Below are 16460 nucleotides of genomic sequence, written 5' to 3' on the forward strand. Positions count from 1 at the left end.
TATTATTGTGTAATTAATCGTAACAAGCTATGGAAGTTTGGCTATTGGTTTATTTTTTAGGTAATTTGAACAAGACTGAAGACAACATTTGGTGTAAACACATGTTTATCAATTTATGAAGTCACTTTAATCACAATATAATTTTCTTTTCAAAAAGGAAACTTTCACAAAGGTACTACCTAACCTAACCTAAGATGTCATAAAAACAGAACAGTTGGCAAAAACAATGCTAACAACATATTAGCAGTAACTCTCCATCAATCTCTTAAATTAGACAATGGACTTGGTCACTGCATATGCATTAACCCACCATCAGTCTCCCACTGTGAAATGGTATTCACATTTTACTTAGCCAATACGTACGTGAGTTATTATGCCCCTGACCCCATTAGTCATTTAGAGAAAATGTCAAAGTAGCAAACTCTAGTCAATTTATTATAACAAATTCCAATTTTCCTTTTAAATGTTTTTTCAGACCCATCTAATTAACTTGAAAAATATCACCCCAAAACTGTCCTATTTAATCTACAGTATTTAAAGCATCCGCAAACAAACCATTAACTCCTTATATCCTCCAAAAGGGAAATAGCCATGTATTTGACTTGATCCTAACGACACCCTTACCAACTTTCAAAGTGTTTGGGTTAGGATTTTTTAAAGTCACATGGCAGTGATGCTACCCGCCACTACTTCAGTGTCAGTAACTCATGAAACAAGACATGAGAACTCGAACACTAGTATATATCTCTCTTCTTCTTCTGTCTTCTTCTTCTTCTGGCTTCTTCGTCGTCTTCTTCTTCTGTCTTCTGTCTTCTATGTTGGCAAGCTACATGTATCCCAACACTTGCTGACACGAACACACATCCTGACTGCGTTAGCCTACCTGAGCTGTTGTATGGACCAATTAACCTCTCCTCACTGGACAACCCTCCTCCTCCTGAAGCTGTGGTAGTAGGTAGCTAGCCCATCTGACCGCATTAGCTCTCCTGGGCCTGCTTGTGGACTTACTAACCAGTTCCCACTGGACAACCCCCTCCTCTCCTGAGCCTTTTGTAGTAGCATGCATAGCACCACTGTGTTCTTCCTCTTCACATACTCAACCGGGTATAATATGGTAACGGGAGTTACCACGTGCATCAACCAGAAGCACGTCTTCCCTTTGCACGCAACTCAGACAAGCCTTGTGCGTTACCAGTACTCCTTGCCCAATCGTGTGCTACTTAGGTGCACCTCTCCTAGGGGCACGCTACATTTATTCGCGCGCTACCCAAACATGCTTTACTAAACGTACCTCTTCAGATTGCGTACAGCGGAATCCTAGAGGTTTCCCCTATAACGAGCGTTTCCAAGGTGAAACATATTGCAGGCATCTCCTTAGAGAGAGATCTAACACCCTTGAGAGCTATAACATACCTAGAGACTTGAAAAGTATGTCAGCGTGGCAGGACGCACTGGCGACTGCTGCTGCGCTGCTGCTGTTGTGCTAAAGTGTTTACAGCGGAGGAGGCACCTTCGTAGAGACGAGACCCTCCCTATTGCATAATTGGAAAAGTGAAGAGCCTTCAAATCTCGTGCACACCGTTATAGAAGATGACGTCTCTCTCTTGCCACGTACAATGCACGAGAAAGGAGTACAGTATTCGAGAATTTCTTTCTGATATCCAAATCCGATTTTGAATATTTGTTGCACATGATTGGCACTATTATAAGTAAAGAAGACACAAACTTCAGGCAGCCAATATCCGCATCAGATCGCCTTGGTGTAACGCTGCGCTTTTTGGCAACTGGAGATGCCTACAGCAGCCTCGGCTACTCTTTCAAGATGTCCAATCAAGCAAGAAGTTGGATTGTACCAGAAGTCTGCGATGCATTGATAACAGCTCTTTGCGATTACATCAAGGTAAGAAGACCTCATACAATATTGTGCCATACTAACACTGAATTATGATGTGATAATAAAAACGGTGTTGTGTGTCTGTCCGGGTATCTCCAACCACATCGACTCTTCCACATCAGGGTTGCCAACATATCACCAATAAATTTCTACCAACATCTCGACAACAATGTTTCGTCAACAGTCTAACAACTTGTTGCCTACAAAGTTGTACACAGTGTTGTCGACATGTTTTGTCGCTAGTGTGGATGCACCTTAAAGATCTTCAACCATCCTGTAGAACAAGCACACCGTGTCCCAGATAAGGATTCTCGTGTCTCCCTGGTAGTTCAAGACTCCGGATCAAAATCAGATTCTAGCAGCACCCCCTTATTCTCGATCCCCTCTAAGGAGAGAAGACCGTGAGACATATCTATCTTTTGACCTCTCCCAAAATCAAACTGGTACAGTGCCCTTCTTCAACGAGGCTCTAGTCTGACTTAAGGCTCCTAACACTGAAGAGGAAGAATCAGAACCCACAATTTTGCAGTTGTTAGTCTACATGCATCTGGTCAATGGTCTCTCTCTCGGATAGGCAAATCACAAACATTGAGACCGTCCCACTGATTTTGAAATGAGTAGGTTGGCCAAGGTGCCAGTCTTACTCGATGAAATACTACCTCGAAAAAGTTATTGGGTACTCTGACTGGCCAGATAGTACTGCATTGGATCCCACTCTGGTTATGATTCAGTTTTCTTTTGCCGACACACACTTCGAATAGTCTTGTTCATTCTTTGCACATTCTCCTCTTTCCTCATACACCTGACAACACTAAGATAAGTGAAAAAATTTTCTTCAAACAATAGGTTAACTACTGTACCGTAATAGTTCAGTAGCTACTTTCCTATTGGTAAGGATAGAAGAGAGCCTTTAGCTATAGTAAGTAGCTCTTCCAGGACACTCCAAAATTAAACCATTGTTCCCTAATTTGGGTGGTGCCATAGCCTCTGTACCATGGTTTTCCACTATCTGGAGTTACAGTTCTCTTGCATGAGGGTACACTCAAGCACACTATTCCTTTCCTCATCGGGGTATTTCCTCTGGCATCCTTGGGCCACTTATATCATAATGATTTTTCAACTAGGGTTATAGCATAGCCAGTATTGATGATGATAACATTGCTTCCTGATTTGGAATTGGCAAGTAGTAGATCGGGAGTTTCTTGTTGAACCTTGTCATAAACATACCTTTCAAAGTCAAGTGGCTCTTTGCTACTTGAGAATGATGGGACCACTCTGTTCTAACCACTTGTACTTGGCTACTTAGTTTGTTGGTGATCACATTCCTTTTGTTGGGTATGAATCTTGTTAACAGCTTTAGTGCATTATTCAGTGCTCATTTATGTGTCTGCAATGCCAACTTGTTAACTTATACCACTACGGTAGTTTTGTAGCTCATCAACGCTGACGAGTGGCTTAATAGGCACTGCTGCAATGACTTTCAGAGCAGCCTTTGCGTCCAGCAGAGTGATGTGCAGGTGCTTTTCTTAAAACCTATGATGAATTGGTCCCTTTTTTCAATGTGTCCAAGAGAGTATCGTCCCTGTTTTACAGGAACTAGATAAGTGGGTTGGTCGCTAATCAGTAACCAGTGTGTCTTCAAACACAACTCAAGTGTTCGCTGATGAGCATGCACCTTCAGGTATTAAATCAAGATCTGATGAATGCGGCTAAGTAGGGAGCTCGATCAAACCCAAACAGATGACCACTCGCCATTGAGGGTGGACATGCATGCAAGTGAATTCTCGAAGTCCTTTGAATGCACGCCAAATACAAAGCATGAGCAAGTGAGCGCTTGCTCTCCCAAAGTTGTTGTAGAAGATTTGTCTTCTGAGGATGTAATATTATGCCTCCTGATAGATATAGATGGTGGAGTCCTGGGAGAGCAAATTACATCCTTGTCATGCTTCCAAGATATGGGCAAACTGTAATACATTAAAGGGGTTCTATTCTTTTTGTCTTGTGAAGATGAACAGGTCGAGGCAAAGCCATTGCAGATGATGAGGTTGATGGGGAATGGGGTGGAAGGTGAAGGAGGCTGTAGAGACTTCCTTCCGTTACTTGGAAACATGAAATCATAATGTTATGGCATTCTTGAAGGCAAGAATCGGCAAACAGCTGAACCTCAAGGGGAACTGGGCAGGACGAAGGCAAGTCACGCAAGAGGCTTCCCTCACTGGTGCAGTAGAAGAAAACGGGTTAGCAGAAGACTTTGCCTTGGAAGTTACAAGGTTGTGCAAAAGTCTTACCTAATGGAGTACCCTCCAGACCTAAGGATGGCCACTATGTCCTTAGGGCATCATCCGTGACAACTTCATCACTTAAATTCAATACTTCATTCTCAGCTCCAGGAGAAAGAATACCTGCTTCTCTAGAAATAGAGGGTTAGATCAATGTCATCATTCTTATTTTTCTTCCTTAGGAGAAGGGCTATGGAGAAAGATCTGAAGCCAAAGCACTTGGGTGTAGGTGAATAAGTGAAGTCCATTGGATTTTTTAAACTTCTAGGAAGACCCCAAAGGCAAAGAATCTTGCTAGGACTTCTTTCTCCCCTAGTTGTACTCATGTCACTGGGAGGACAACCACTCCTTTCATGGGGTGGGGTTGCAAGCAGTCATGACCACAAGCGTACGTGGCCCTTCTCATCTGGGGGCCAGCGCTCTCAGTTCCCGAAATAAATATTGCTTGTCAATCCAAGCAATTATATAAATACACAAATGCACTTATACTGTATATAAAATACTCAAAGATGGGGATCATCATTTATGACAGGTGCACTGGCTTCTCTGCCCAAAAAATTGAGTCTGCCCAAATCTTGGGCATCCTGTAGCCCCTGTCTCGTGTGTCTATGGTCATGCCCCCCTCCCCCCCTCTTTAGATGGCGCACAGAATGAGGATCCACAGACATGTTGCTCAAGAAGATTCCGAACTGATGGCTGAAAACTCTTGGGCAAGACCACATGCCTACCCTTGGTTTCTCCATACAACAGCAAACATAGCTCAAACAAATTGGAGAAAGAAAATTTAAGAAGTCATGTTTGGAATACGAAGAGTATGCCAGTATTAAAGTCAAAATGGCTACTCAGTGATCTGACAGGGGCCTGGGCAACTCCCCGATATCTGCTAGTAACCACCAACACCTTATGAATTTTAACAATTTAGTTTCCAGCTTCACTTGAATCACGCTCCTATTAAAGGATGAGGGTTGGTATCCGTGTAGGAACAAAAAAAAAGAAGAAAAAAGCAACTACCCAATAATTCACTGTGAAGTCGAGCATAATGCCAAGGTGTGAAACCTTTCCAGATTTGCAGTTGCTCTTTTATATACCTTAGTTCGTATTCAGGGGTAACTCACTGTGTCTTGGTCTTTGTTCATCTCTGATGTATGAAGTTTTCGAGCATTATAGTATTAACAATTGAATATGGCCATTCATAAACTATAGGAAATGGAGAATACATTTTATTGAAGGGAAATCTTAATTTTTATCATACACGATGATGTTGATTGTATTAATCTCTCTCCTTTACCTATTGGTATTATAGTACAGTACTGTACTTTTTTATGTTATGACGCTTTTATGCTTATTTCATTTAATTGAAATAGTTGCGTTATTGTTATAGCCCGTATAGAAACAAATTTATGATAGTTGTCCTGTTGATCTGTGTTCAACCGGGAGAGTCATTTGTTTATTGCATATAATCTTCTGAAAATTTATGATAGTTATCCTGAAGATCTGTGTTCAACCGGGAGAGCCATGGCCCACTAGTTTTATTTTGTATGACACTTGAAAATGTCCTTGAACTACAGTAAATTCTGATATATGGTGGCAATTCAATAGCCATGATATTACCAGTCTGTTTCAACTGACTTTCTTACTGAATTCCTTTATAAAGGATAATGGAAAAACAACTTTTCCCTTTCTTTTTCCTTTTGTATTGGTGAAGAATTATTTGGAATAACTGTAGGGTAGCATTCTTCCGTTAGCTTTTACCCCTGAAGTAGTGTACAGTAAAACTCCTATCCAATTTGGAAGCTATTACAGAAAACTGTGTAACAACAACAGTACTGTAGTTGGAAGAAAAGACAAAGGACAATTTGTGGTGATGATACCAATGACAAGTGTGATTTGTTTTATACTGCACAGTAAGCATGTTTCATATTGCTTGATATAACGATGCAGTATGTTTTTATTGATGGGATGTTCCGGGGTGGGGGAATTATTGAAGAAGGCGTATTTACATTTCTACAAATTTTTCCTTTTTACTAGGCTATGGCATTGAATCCAGTACAGATTATGAAGGCAGAAGCCGAGGAGGAGAGGTCAGAGACAGCCCGTCTCTCCTCCTTTATCGGTGCCATTGCTGTTGGCGACTTGGTCCGTTCTACTCTTGGACCCAGAGGCATGGACAAAATTTTGGTTGCTATGGGAAGAAATGAAGGTCAGTGACTTTGTTGGTGTACAATATGCTTATAGTTCAGTTCAGTATAACTAAAGCTTATGTGTGATAACTGAGAAACAGTATCTTATGAAAAATTATGTCTTAATCTTGACATACTGTAATGAGTTTATTTATTTATGGTATTGTTGAAATAAAAATTGCTAGAGTACTTTGCATTTTGCAGTTAGGTTTCAAAGTCTTTGTTTTTTAATTGCAGGTCAGATCGAGGTCACAAATGATGGTGCTACAATTCTAAGGAACATTGGGGTTGATAATCCAGCAGCCAAGATTTTAGTTGATATTAGTAAAACACAGGATGATGAGGTAAGATCTTTTGTTCTGTGCCATCTACACTTTATTGAAAAGGAAATGGAAAGTGATGTGAATAATCTGTACCAGATATGTAATATTAGTTTTGCGTATCCAACAGTCTATTGGCTACAATAGTGTACCAATTTTGGTTTTACAGAAATCTCTGGCTATTGTGGGTGTTTCATTCAAGCGGATGTTTGACATTGTGCAAAAGTCACATTAGTCAACTTTCTCCCTCTATTTTTATTCCTTGCATCATCTTCCTAACTCCCACATAACCCAGATCCCTCCAAACCACATCTACCCATCTGATCTAGAGATGACCCACACTCCTCCCCATTACTGGCATATATATATCTCTCTCTCTCTCTCTCTCTCTCTCTCTCTCTCTCTCTCTCTCTCTCTCTCTCTCTCTCTCTCTCTCTCTCTCTCTCTCTCTCTCTCTCTCTCTTTTTTTTTTTTACTACTACATTATTTCAGACAAGATTCCCTGGCCTTCTCCTTTACATTACGTATACCACACATTCTTATATCCTAACTCTCCCTCCATTCCATTATTGATGTTCTAGCAATCTGTCTCACCATCCTCATCTTGATTCTTTCTGACAAGTCTTTTCCATATGAAAGCCAAATTTGGCCCATAAAATAGTAAGTCTTCATTTTGAGCCTTAATGTTATCTTGTCTAAAACAACTCTCTTTACTTCTCTCTCCTGTTTTACCATGATGCTTTCACTCTGTCTCCATGCATTTACCAATCATATGGACAAAATATTTTTCATGACAAGGATGGCAGAGAAAAATGGTGAGGCTAAATTAATATGATATGAACCATAATGTTTACTTTCAGGTGGGTGATGGAACTACTTCTGTTGTTGTATTGGCTTCTGAACTTCTGAGAGAAGCTGAGAAGTTAGTTGCTATGAGATTACATCCACAGACCATCATTGCAGGATATCGCAATGCCACAGATGTTGCACGTGAGGCGTTAACAAAGTCAGCCCAAGACAATTCTGCTGACCCAGCAAAATTTAGAGATGATCTCATGAAGGTTAGATGTACTAATTTTTATAGAATACCTTTTCATATGTATCACTTCTGTATTATCTAATTAGGACCCTGAAAATATAGTACAGTAATTGACATGTCTAAGTTTGCACAGTATTGTACATGTAACTTGCCTGCTTACTGTGTTTTGATATTTTTTTTTATTACAATTAGTTATTTTTAGACAATTACATTAACAAAGATGAGGCATTTTCGTTGTCGAAATAAATGTATGTTATCTCATTTTGAAACACGGTGAAGTTATATTGGCAGTCGCAAATGTGTTTGGCGGTTGATATAACTCGTTTCAGAGAAGCTTAGACAAAGTACAGTAGTCTAATTACCTTGTGAGAAATAACTCCTGAACACTAGTTATAAGAAACTGTAAAGTATTTCATATCTGGAAAAAATAATTGTCTGGTGTACGTATTCTTATTATTTTGTCCAATGTTTTTGTAATATTTCAGATCGCCAAAACTACACTCAGCTCAAAAATTCTTTCACAACAAAAGGAATTCTTTTCTAATTTGGCCGTCGACGCAGTTTTACGATTGAAGGGATCTGGTAATTTAGATGCAATTCAGATTATCAAAAAGCAAGGTGGCACATTAGCAGACTCATTTTTAGATAAAGGTAACATGTATTTTGGTTTTTATGTGGTAAAAGTCCAGTAATGTCATAAGGAAGCTTACTGTGGTTGCTTAACCATGTGAAATGATTTTAAAAATAGTATGTGTTTTCCACTCTTTGCATCTCTCCTTTTACAATTTTTGACAGTCTTCAATGTCTCTCAGGTAGAGTTTTGTGGTCTACATCCCTATAGAATTCACAAAGTTTGCCTAAATAATTTTTTTATCAACCACCGTACGTGCAAGTATTTGCTTGCTAAATTTTCAGTTAAAACAGTGGTTTAGTAAAATATGAAAATTAATTAGTCTTGTGGCACAATTGAAGTAGTATTTCATAATTGTTGTAATAATATACTGATCCTCATAATTTTTAGACAGTAAATTGTAGGTTAAGGTGTCAGAGATATTGGAATTGTTCAGTGACTTCAGTAAAAAAAAATTTCTTGTATTAAAACTACTTTTGTTCTGACACTAAATACAAACCCTGCATTATTTATAGGATTATGCTTTTGGCTAAGCTGGAAGACGAGATATAAGACTCAAGTGAAGTATAATCACCCGCCTGCTAGTTAGTGAGGGGTGGAGTTCGCTACCCCACTCACTTATACACTAGTATTGTGTTACCACTTTTACTTATGGCTCGGTGGTGAACAGATGTTGTTGCTCTCTGCCTCCCAACTTGATTTGTCATTTGACCCAATTTTTTTTTCTTTTTCTTTACATTTGTGACTAATTTTCTTCTTTGCCGTCCATTATGTATGTGTCCAGGACCTGAGGGTTGCTCTTGCGTTACCTTTATGTCCTCCGTTGAGACGTATCTAAATTTGTTGTCTGTCCTGCCGAAGGAGGTGCTGTGACCAGTACAACACCTCCCCTATATGCTGGGAGTGGTCTGCCTCCTAGTGAAAGAGATTTGGGAGACAGCTCAAGAAGAACTCTTAAGAGAGGTTCTTCGCCTTCAAAGTCTTCCTCGAAGTCGAAGAAACCCCTGACTTCTTCTTTGTCCCCTCGATCTCTTCCTGAAGCTCCTGCTCGATTTGTCTCCTTCGAGGAACGATCAGACTGGAGTGTAGACCAATTAACACAAGGTCAACCCCGGTGTTCAAAGGACAGGACTGCTTCCCCATAGAGAAGCAGCTCTGCCCCATCCCTTGGGAAAAACTTTTTCCTTTCCTGATGTTTTTCAGGTTTGGCCTTCACTGGGAATGACTGTTCCCTTTCGAAAGAGGCAATGTTGGAGCTTCTCCAACTTGGTGCTGAAAAGAAGTGACCATCGGCTTTCTCCTAAATAGAACAGAAGCCTCTACCTCGATGAGTACAGAACTCCGAGAACCTGGAGTGTTTTCCTCTGCCATCGAAGGGTCTCATCCTTCACCGTTGCTTGCAGCTGCTGCTGTTGCCAAATGCTTCACTCTCCCCCATGCTGAGCCGACTTACTTTGGCGGAGGAGCAAAGTCCGAGGCAGGTTTCTCCTGCGGGTGGTCACCTCTTGTTTGCGAGTGAGGCCATCTCCAAAGACACTGTTCCCAAGACCTTCCAGATGTCGACTTGTCACTCCACTGACTCCCTTCCTTTCCAAGGTCTCTCTTGTGGAGGAACCTCGCCGCTGTTGACAAGTCTTCTCTCCCTCTTCCGCATGCTGTTGTCAACACGAGCCCTCCATCACAAGGATATCACCTCATCAAGGGCATAGTCCTCGCTGCTCTGCTAGACGTTTTCCTTCTCTATCTGTAAGGAGATGTCTCTTCAGCTCTCCTAAAAACCGACGATCTTGTCACTCCCCTTTGAAACATTGCCTTGGACGGAAAGGAGGGAAAGGCTCTACTTTTGCCCCCATGGGAGGCCTTAGAGTCTAAGGCCTCCCATGGGGGCAAAAGTAGACGGGGAATCCTCCCCCTTCTCCACCAGTTGGGGATACCTGCAATGTTGCTGATAGAGGTGGATGCAGCATGGGGCCCAACTCCACGATTTGGTCAGGGTATCGCATCTCGTTCATTCAATCTCTCTTTTCATTGATTCGTTAATCCAGTTCCGTCGAGCCCTTGTCCGAAAGAAGATCCGCAAAGGAGCAGCCCCTACGAGAAGAAGTCCAGACCATGTTGGAGGATGCTCTACAGAAGATCAAGGACGGATCCCCGTGCTTCTTCGGTCAACTCTTTCTTGTGAAAAGGGCGTCAGGAGACCCGTCATCGGCCTCTCAGCTCTGAACAAGACAAACTCCATTCATCATTGAGATGGCAGACAAGCGGTAAGACCACAGGACTTCATGTGCACACTGGATCTCAAGGATGCATACTTTTAGATCCCAGTCCATCCATCTTCAAGGAAGTATCTCAGGAGTATACTCTACCACATACAATACGAGTTCAAGGTACTGGGCTTCAGTTTTTCCACAGTACCTCGGGTATTCACGAGGGCTTCAGTTTTTCCACAGTACCTCGGGTATTCACGAGGGCTTCAGTTTTTCCACAGTACCTCGGGTATTCACGAGTGATCGCCCTTCTTCGGCACAGAGACAGACTCCCTCGCGTTTTGCCCTGATCTGGTGATCGTGGTAAACCTCAAGAAGTCATCTCTGCTTCCTTCTCAAAGACTGGTACTGTATATCTTGGTATGATCATCACCCACCAGCTTAGACAAAATTTTTCCTTTAGACAACAGGGTACAGAGGCTGAGGAAGGTAGCAAGCCTCTTCCTCAGACAAGAAGAACCACCAGCCCAGCAGTTGCTGCATCTCATAGGTCACCCATCATCCCGGTCCTGTCTAGTACCCAACGGCTGCCTCGGGATTCGGTCTCTCCAGTGGCGGCTGGAGTACAAGTGTTTGGCTGGTGTACAAGAGTTTGTTATCAGTCAAGCGATTCCTCGGACATCATATTCCCAATGGGACTAGAGCAGCAGACGAACCTGAAGCTAAGGTGGTGGGTGGCAGACGAAAAGCTCCACAGAGGGGTTTACCTTCTCGTTTTCCCCCCAGAATTGATGCTTGATTCAGATGTGTGGAAAGAAGTGTGGGGGACCCACATGCTGCACCGCAAGGCCTATAAATCAAAGAGATGAGGACAGCCTACCTAGCCTTTAAGCAGTTCCTGGCAGGTCATTCCATAGTGTTGATGAGCGACATCACGGTAGTGGCCTTCGTAAACAAGCATGGCGGTATCTTTTGTGGCCCCTATGCCATCTACCAGTAGAGATGGACAGATGACAACTTTGTGTCCCTATCAGCCCGCTTCATTCCAGGCAGACGGAATGTGCTCGTAGACAATGTGAACACAGCGACTCGGATTCCCCGGAATGTGCTCTTAGACAATGTGAACAAAGCGACTCGGATTCCCCGGAATGTGCTCGTAGACAATGAGAACAAAGCGACTCAGATAGTGAGCTACTAGTGGTCTTTGAATCATTAAGTAGCCAACAAAGTCCTGACTTTGTGGGGTTTCCCGACTGTGGACTTGTTCCCGATATCCCTGAACTTCAGGCTCCCACTGTACTGCTCCACAGGCTCTCTGGCAAGATGCATTCCAACAATGGTGGGACAACATCGACGTCTTTGCCTTTCCACCGTTCTGTTTGATGAGAAGACTACATTTAAGCCTCCGTCTTTGCGATAAGTTAGGTTTTGGACACAGGCGCGAAAAGGAAATTTTTGCGAATAAATACTGCACGAGGGTGGGCTAACTCTTAACCTAAAAGTCACTGCCCGTTGCCACAAGCGGATGTTCGAGCTGATGATTAACACAGTAAATACTGCCTAATATTGTTTCAGTTTGGTTTCTACAACAGTTCATAATCATATATATAGTGTACAGTACACTGGCACACATGTATACTACATACTGGACTTAGGCTATAGTACAGTATTGTGCTACTGTAAAGTTTTATCTAAGCATCATCATCCCCTTACTGTTCTATGTAGCAAAAGTTGTCCCTATCTAGTAATACTGTACTGTAACCTATTACTCACTGATACTGTAGTGTACATTACTGTAATATATGTACAGTATTTTTACTACAGTACAGCTTAACTTTAGTTACTGTAAGTGTTCGGAGTTTTTGTTCAAACGGCTGGTAGTGTTTTTGTTCAGACGAGTGGTAGCCTGCACCACTACGCGTTTTTGAAGCGTGACGCAACTTTTGTTGTCTCTTGCGCAGTATGTTACTGCATATCTGTACTTTCTTAAACAGGAATACAGCTATTTTATAAACTAAAACCTTGAATATCTTGATAATAATTTTCTTTAAAATATAGAAAAATAGTGCATTAGATTACTTTTTTCTCTCTCTCTCTCTCTCTGGCATTATTGCATTCTAGAAAATTACGATCATTTAACTAGTTAATTGTGCTTTAATAAAACATTTATGTGCTTTTGTTTTAAATTTTGGGTGTATCTTATCAATCTTTAGTATTTTGGGTGCCATGATGTGATCAGCACCTGCTTTATTATTGGATACAGTCAAGTGAAACACCAGTTTAATCAAAATTCGGGTTATGTCATGTATAGCTGCAATTTTTTACAACATTAAATGGATATGCACTATACAGGGAGAGCTAGTACAAGCTGTGTGTAGAGATAGGTAGTGGTGCGCAGTGTTCCCAGTGTAAAGGAGTGCAGGCTATTTGAAATCATCGCCTGGCTTGAATTTTATCAGTTTTTATGAGAATTTTTATTTAATGGGTATTGCATTGTTCTTGGCCATCCCAAGGTTGTTGCCAACTATTTTAAATTAAATTCTTAATGTTGGCTAAACAATCATCATAGAGAATTCTTTTTTTCTCCCTTAGTCGCGAAAAACTGAAATCGCGAAGCAAGAACCCGTGATTAATGAGGGCTGACTGTACTCAACAAAACCAGAGTATTGTTGTTATTATTACTTGCTAAACTGCAACCGTAGTTGGAAAAGCAGGATGCTATATAAGCCCAGGGGCTCCAACAGGGAAAATAGCCTAGTGATGAAGTAAACAAGGAAAAATAGAATATTTCAAGAACAGTAACATCATTACAATAAATATTTCCTCTATAAACTACAAAAAATGTAACAAAACAAGAGGAAGAGAAATAAGATAGAAGTGTGCCTGCATGTACCCTCAAGCAAGAGAACTCTATCCCAAGACAGTGTAAGGCCATGGTACAGAGGCTATGGCACTATCCAAGACTAGAGAACAATGGTTTGATTTTGGAGTGTCCTTCTGGAAGAGCTGCTTACCATAGCTAAAGAGTCTCTTCTACCCTTACCAAGAGGAAAATGGCTACAATCTCTCTATGACCCTCATGGCATCATGCTGAGTGGTTCCAGGATCTTCTGCAACTCTTGATGGAGATCCCAAGAGAACTCCCTCCATGACACAATTAACTCAAACAACCACTTCGAACATCTTCCACAAAGCTGTAGTGAAACTATGATTTCATGTCTGGATAATATCCAGCAGCACCTCGCTTGATACCTGCGTAGATCTTCAGCTGCAGTCTGTCGTTTGTATCGTGGAAGGGGATATCTCTCCCTTTCGATCCCACTATCCCAACAATATTGGAGTTTCTTGCTTACTTTTATGAGGAAATGCTCCTCAGTTTTGGCAGTGAAAGGCTACCGCTCAGCCTTGAGTCTCACCTTTAAGCCTATCTCTCCTTATATGAAGTTACTGGCTTACCTGCCCCCAGTCAGAAGTTAGACCTCTTCCATGGTGATCTTACTCGCCTTGGCCGCAGTCAAGAGGATTAGCAAACTTCATGGTCTTTTCTATGATGTCACCCATTCCAAGGGATGGGGCTAGGTGATTATCAGCTTCATCCCTGGTTTATTACCAAGACTCAAAATCCGGGAGTAGCGGATCCTAGATTTGGGTCCTTTTGGATTGGAAGTCTTTGTTCTGTAACCGATGATCCAGATCAACTGTTACTGTGCCCAGTAAGTAGTTTCTGAGGAATTACCTCAATAGAACTTCAGCAGCTGGCCCCGAGTATCGGCACTTTTCGTCGGCACGGGGAAGTTCAAGAGTAGGATCACAAAAAATACCATCTCTGCATGGATTCCCAAGATCATAGACGTTGCACTGAATCCCGATCCTCCTCCACAACAGCGACCTGGGGCTCATGACATTAGGGGCATTGGAACGTCCTTAGCGTTCAAAAGAAACTACTGTACTCTGTGACGCATGCGGAAGCGTCAAACAACCTTAACCACCCACTAACTGCAAAATGTGACCCACAGGAACCTGGAGACGTTCTCCAATGGCCCTGTGATCACAACAAGTGGTTTAAATACCTCAGTCTCCTTCATGGACAAGTATCAGATGGTTGAGGGCAAAGGTTACCTTTCTTTTCTCGTCTTCCCCCCTCCCTGGGGGAACAGCACCCACGGTCCTCTCCAAACTGGCCTGGCCTATATGCAGGTAAAACGATTTTTTCTTGTGGAACCTAAGAAATACTGTAGTACTTATGTCCCCCTACCCCCTAGTGAGGTTGAATTGGGTAACGTCTATTGTAAATTCTAAGATGCCTGTCTTTGAGAACTCTACCTAGACCAGTCAGATTGCTTGTATCCTAAACACATTATGCTTAGGCCGCTGATCGTGCGTTGTACACAATTCAGCAAGGTGTAAGGGTTTCTACCTGTTACTTGCGGAGCACCCTGGGTCAAATACCAAAGCCATTTGCTTCGGACTTCCACCCTCCTAAGGAGCGAATCATCCCTATAAAAAGTGGTAGGGTTTGTATTTAGTGTCGGAGCAAAGGACAAAATTGAAAGTAATTTGTTTTTTCCCTAACGATGCAACCTGTAACTACTAGACAAATTGGCCCGTCATCACCTGTCCCCCAAGAAGTCCTACCTGCAATCAAAACTGCTAATACAACACTAGTGTGTTAGTGAGCGGGCTACCCACCCTACCCCCGCTAAGTAGCTGGTGGGTGATTATATTTAGCTAAAAGTCTTATGGCATGTCTTCCAGCTTCACCATTTTAAATACAAATTACTTTCAATTGTCATTTTTATTTCAATCTGTATCAAAAAGACAACAATTTACAGACTGCTCAGGTATTGGTTAACCTAAGTAAATTGGGTAAAGTTTTAAATGATGGTTTTGTTTTTCAGGATTTATTTTAGAGAAAAAGATTGGTGTAAATCAACCCAAGCACATTGAAAATGCTAAGATTTTGGTGGCTAACACTCCAATGGACACCGACAAAATAAAAGTGTTTGGATCCAAGATTGCTGTTGAATCTACTGCTAAGGTACAAATATTTATCTATTTGATATATTACTTATTCTCATCTGAAAGTCATTGGATGAGTGTTATGTACGAATATATCTTCAGTACCTGCTATAGAATATCCCTTTTATGATTAGTCTAATATTGGTTTTAAAATATATATTGTGATTGTGATTGAATGTTATTTTTATAAACTCTACTGGTTTGTTTCTTAAACAGGTAGCCGAATTAGAACTGGCAGAGAAAGAAAAGATGAAAGCTAAAGTACAGAAAATCTTGAAGCATGACATAAATGTATTTATCAACAGGTAAGATTTGTAATCGATCGATGTATTTTTTTTATTATTTCAAATTTAATGTTTTTAGTGTTAATTGGTACCCTGTATTTGTGTGAACAAAAAGTACTTTAAAACCTTTTGAATTATGTAGATATTTTAATTTCAAGTTAATCATGCAAAGGAAAGATATTTAGTACCTCATGTCACTCGAACAAAATCGCACAGAAGCCGCGTGCCTTTAGATACGCCATTTTGATGCCAAATAGATGCACAGTATCGTTAAAATGTTATTTAGTTTTATTTTTCTATTTAAATTTATTTTGCTTCCGCAGACAGTTGATCTACAATTATCCTGAGCAGTTGTTTGCCGATGCTGGTGTCATGGCCATTGAACACGCCGACTTTGATGGCATTGAAAGGTTAGCATTGGTCACGGGTGCAGAAATTACGTCAACTTTTGATAACCCAGAATTGGTGAAGCTTGGCCATTGTGATCTCATTGAGGAGGTAAGTAAAATGTGTGGGATGCATTTCAAAATGCTGTGTTACCCCTAAAAATTTGAATGGTGGGGATGATCTGGAGAAAACTCTACTTCGTACATTTTAATTTGAATCA

General features: G+C 41.2%; 1 protein-coding gene across 2 annotated transcripts in view; it reads left to right on the top strand.

Annotated features, from left to right (window-relative positions):
* The window catches only part of CCT2 (chaperonin containing TCP1 subunit 2), a 30633-nt gene that overhangs the window by 1592 nt on the left and 12581 nt on the right, over positions 1 to 16460 (top strand). For both annotated transcript variants that reach the window (XM_068347012.1, XM_068347011.1), the window contains exons 2-8: positions 6202 to 6373; positions 6591 to 6697; positions 7534 to 7734; positions 8198 to 8363; positions 15449 to 15588; positions 15786 to 15874; positions 16177 to 16351. In XM_068347012.1, the coding sequence (XP_068203113.1) occupies positions 6202 to 6373; positions 6591 to 6697; positions 7534 to 7734; positions 8198 to 8363; positions 15449 to 15588; positions 15786 to 15874; positions 16177 to 16351 (1050 nt within the window). The remainder of the gene's footprint in view (positions 1 to 6201; positions 6374 to 6590; positions 6698 to 7533; positions 7735 to 8197; positions 8364 to 15448; positions 15589 to 15785; positions 15875 to 16176; positions 16352 to 16460) is intronic.

This window comes from Palaemon carinicauda, chromosome 23 (assembly GCF_036898095.1).
Source record: "Palaemon carinicauda isolate YSFRI2023 chromosome 23, ASM3689809v2, whole genome shotgun sequence".
Taxonomy (NCBI): Eukaryota; Metazoa; Arthropoda; class Malacostraca; order Decapoda; family Palaemonidae; genus Palaemon; species Palaemon carinicauda.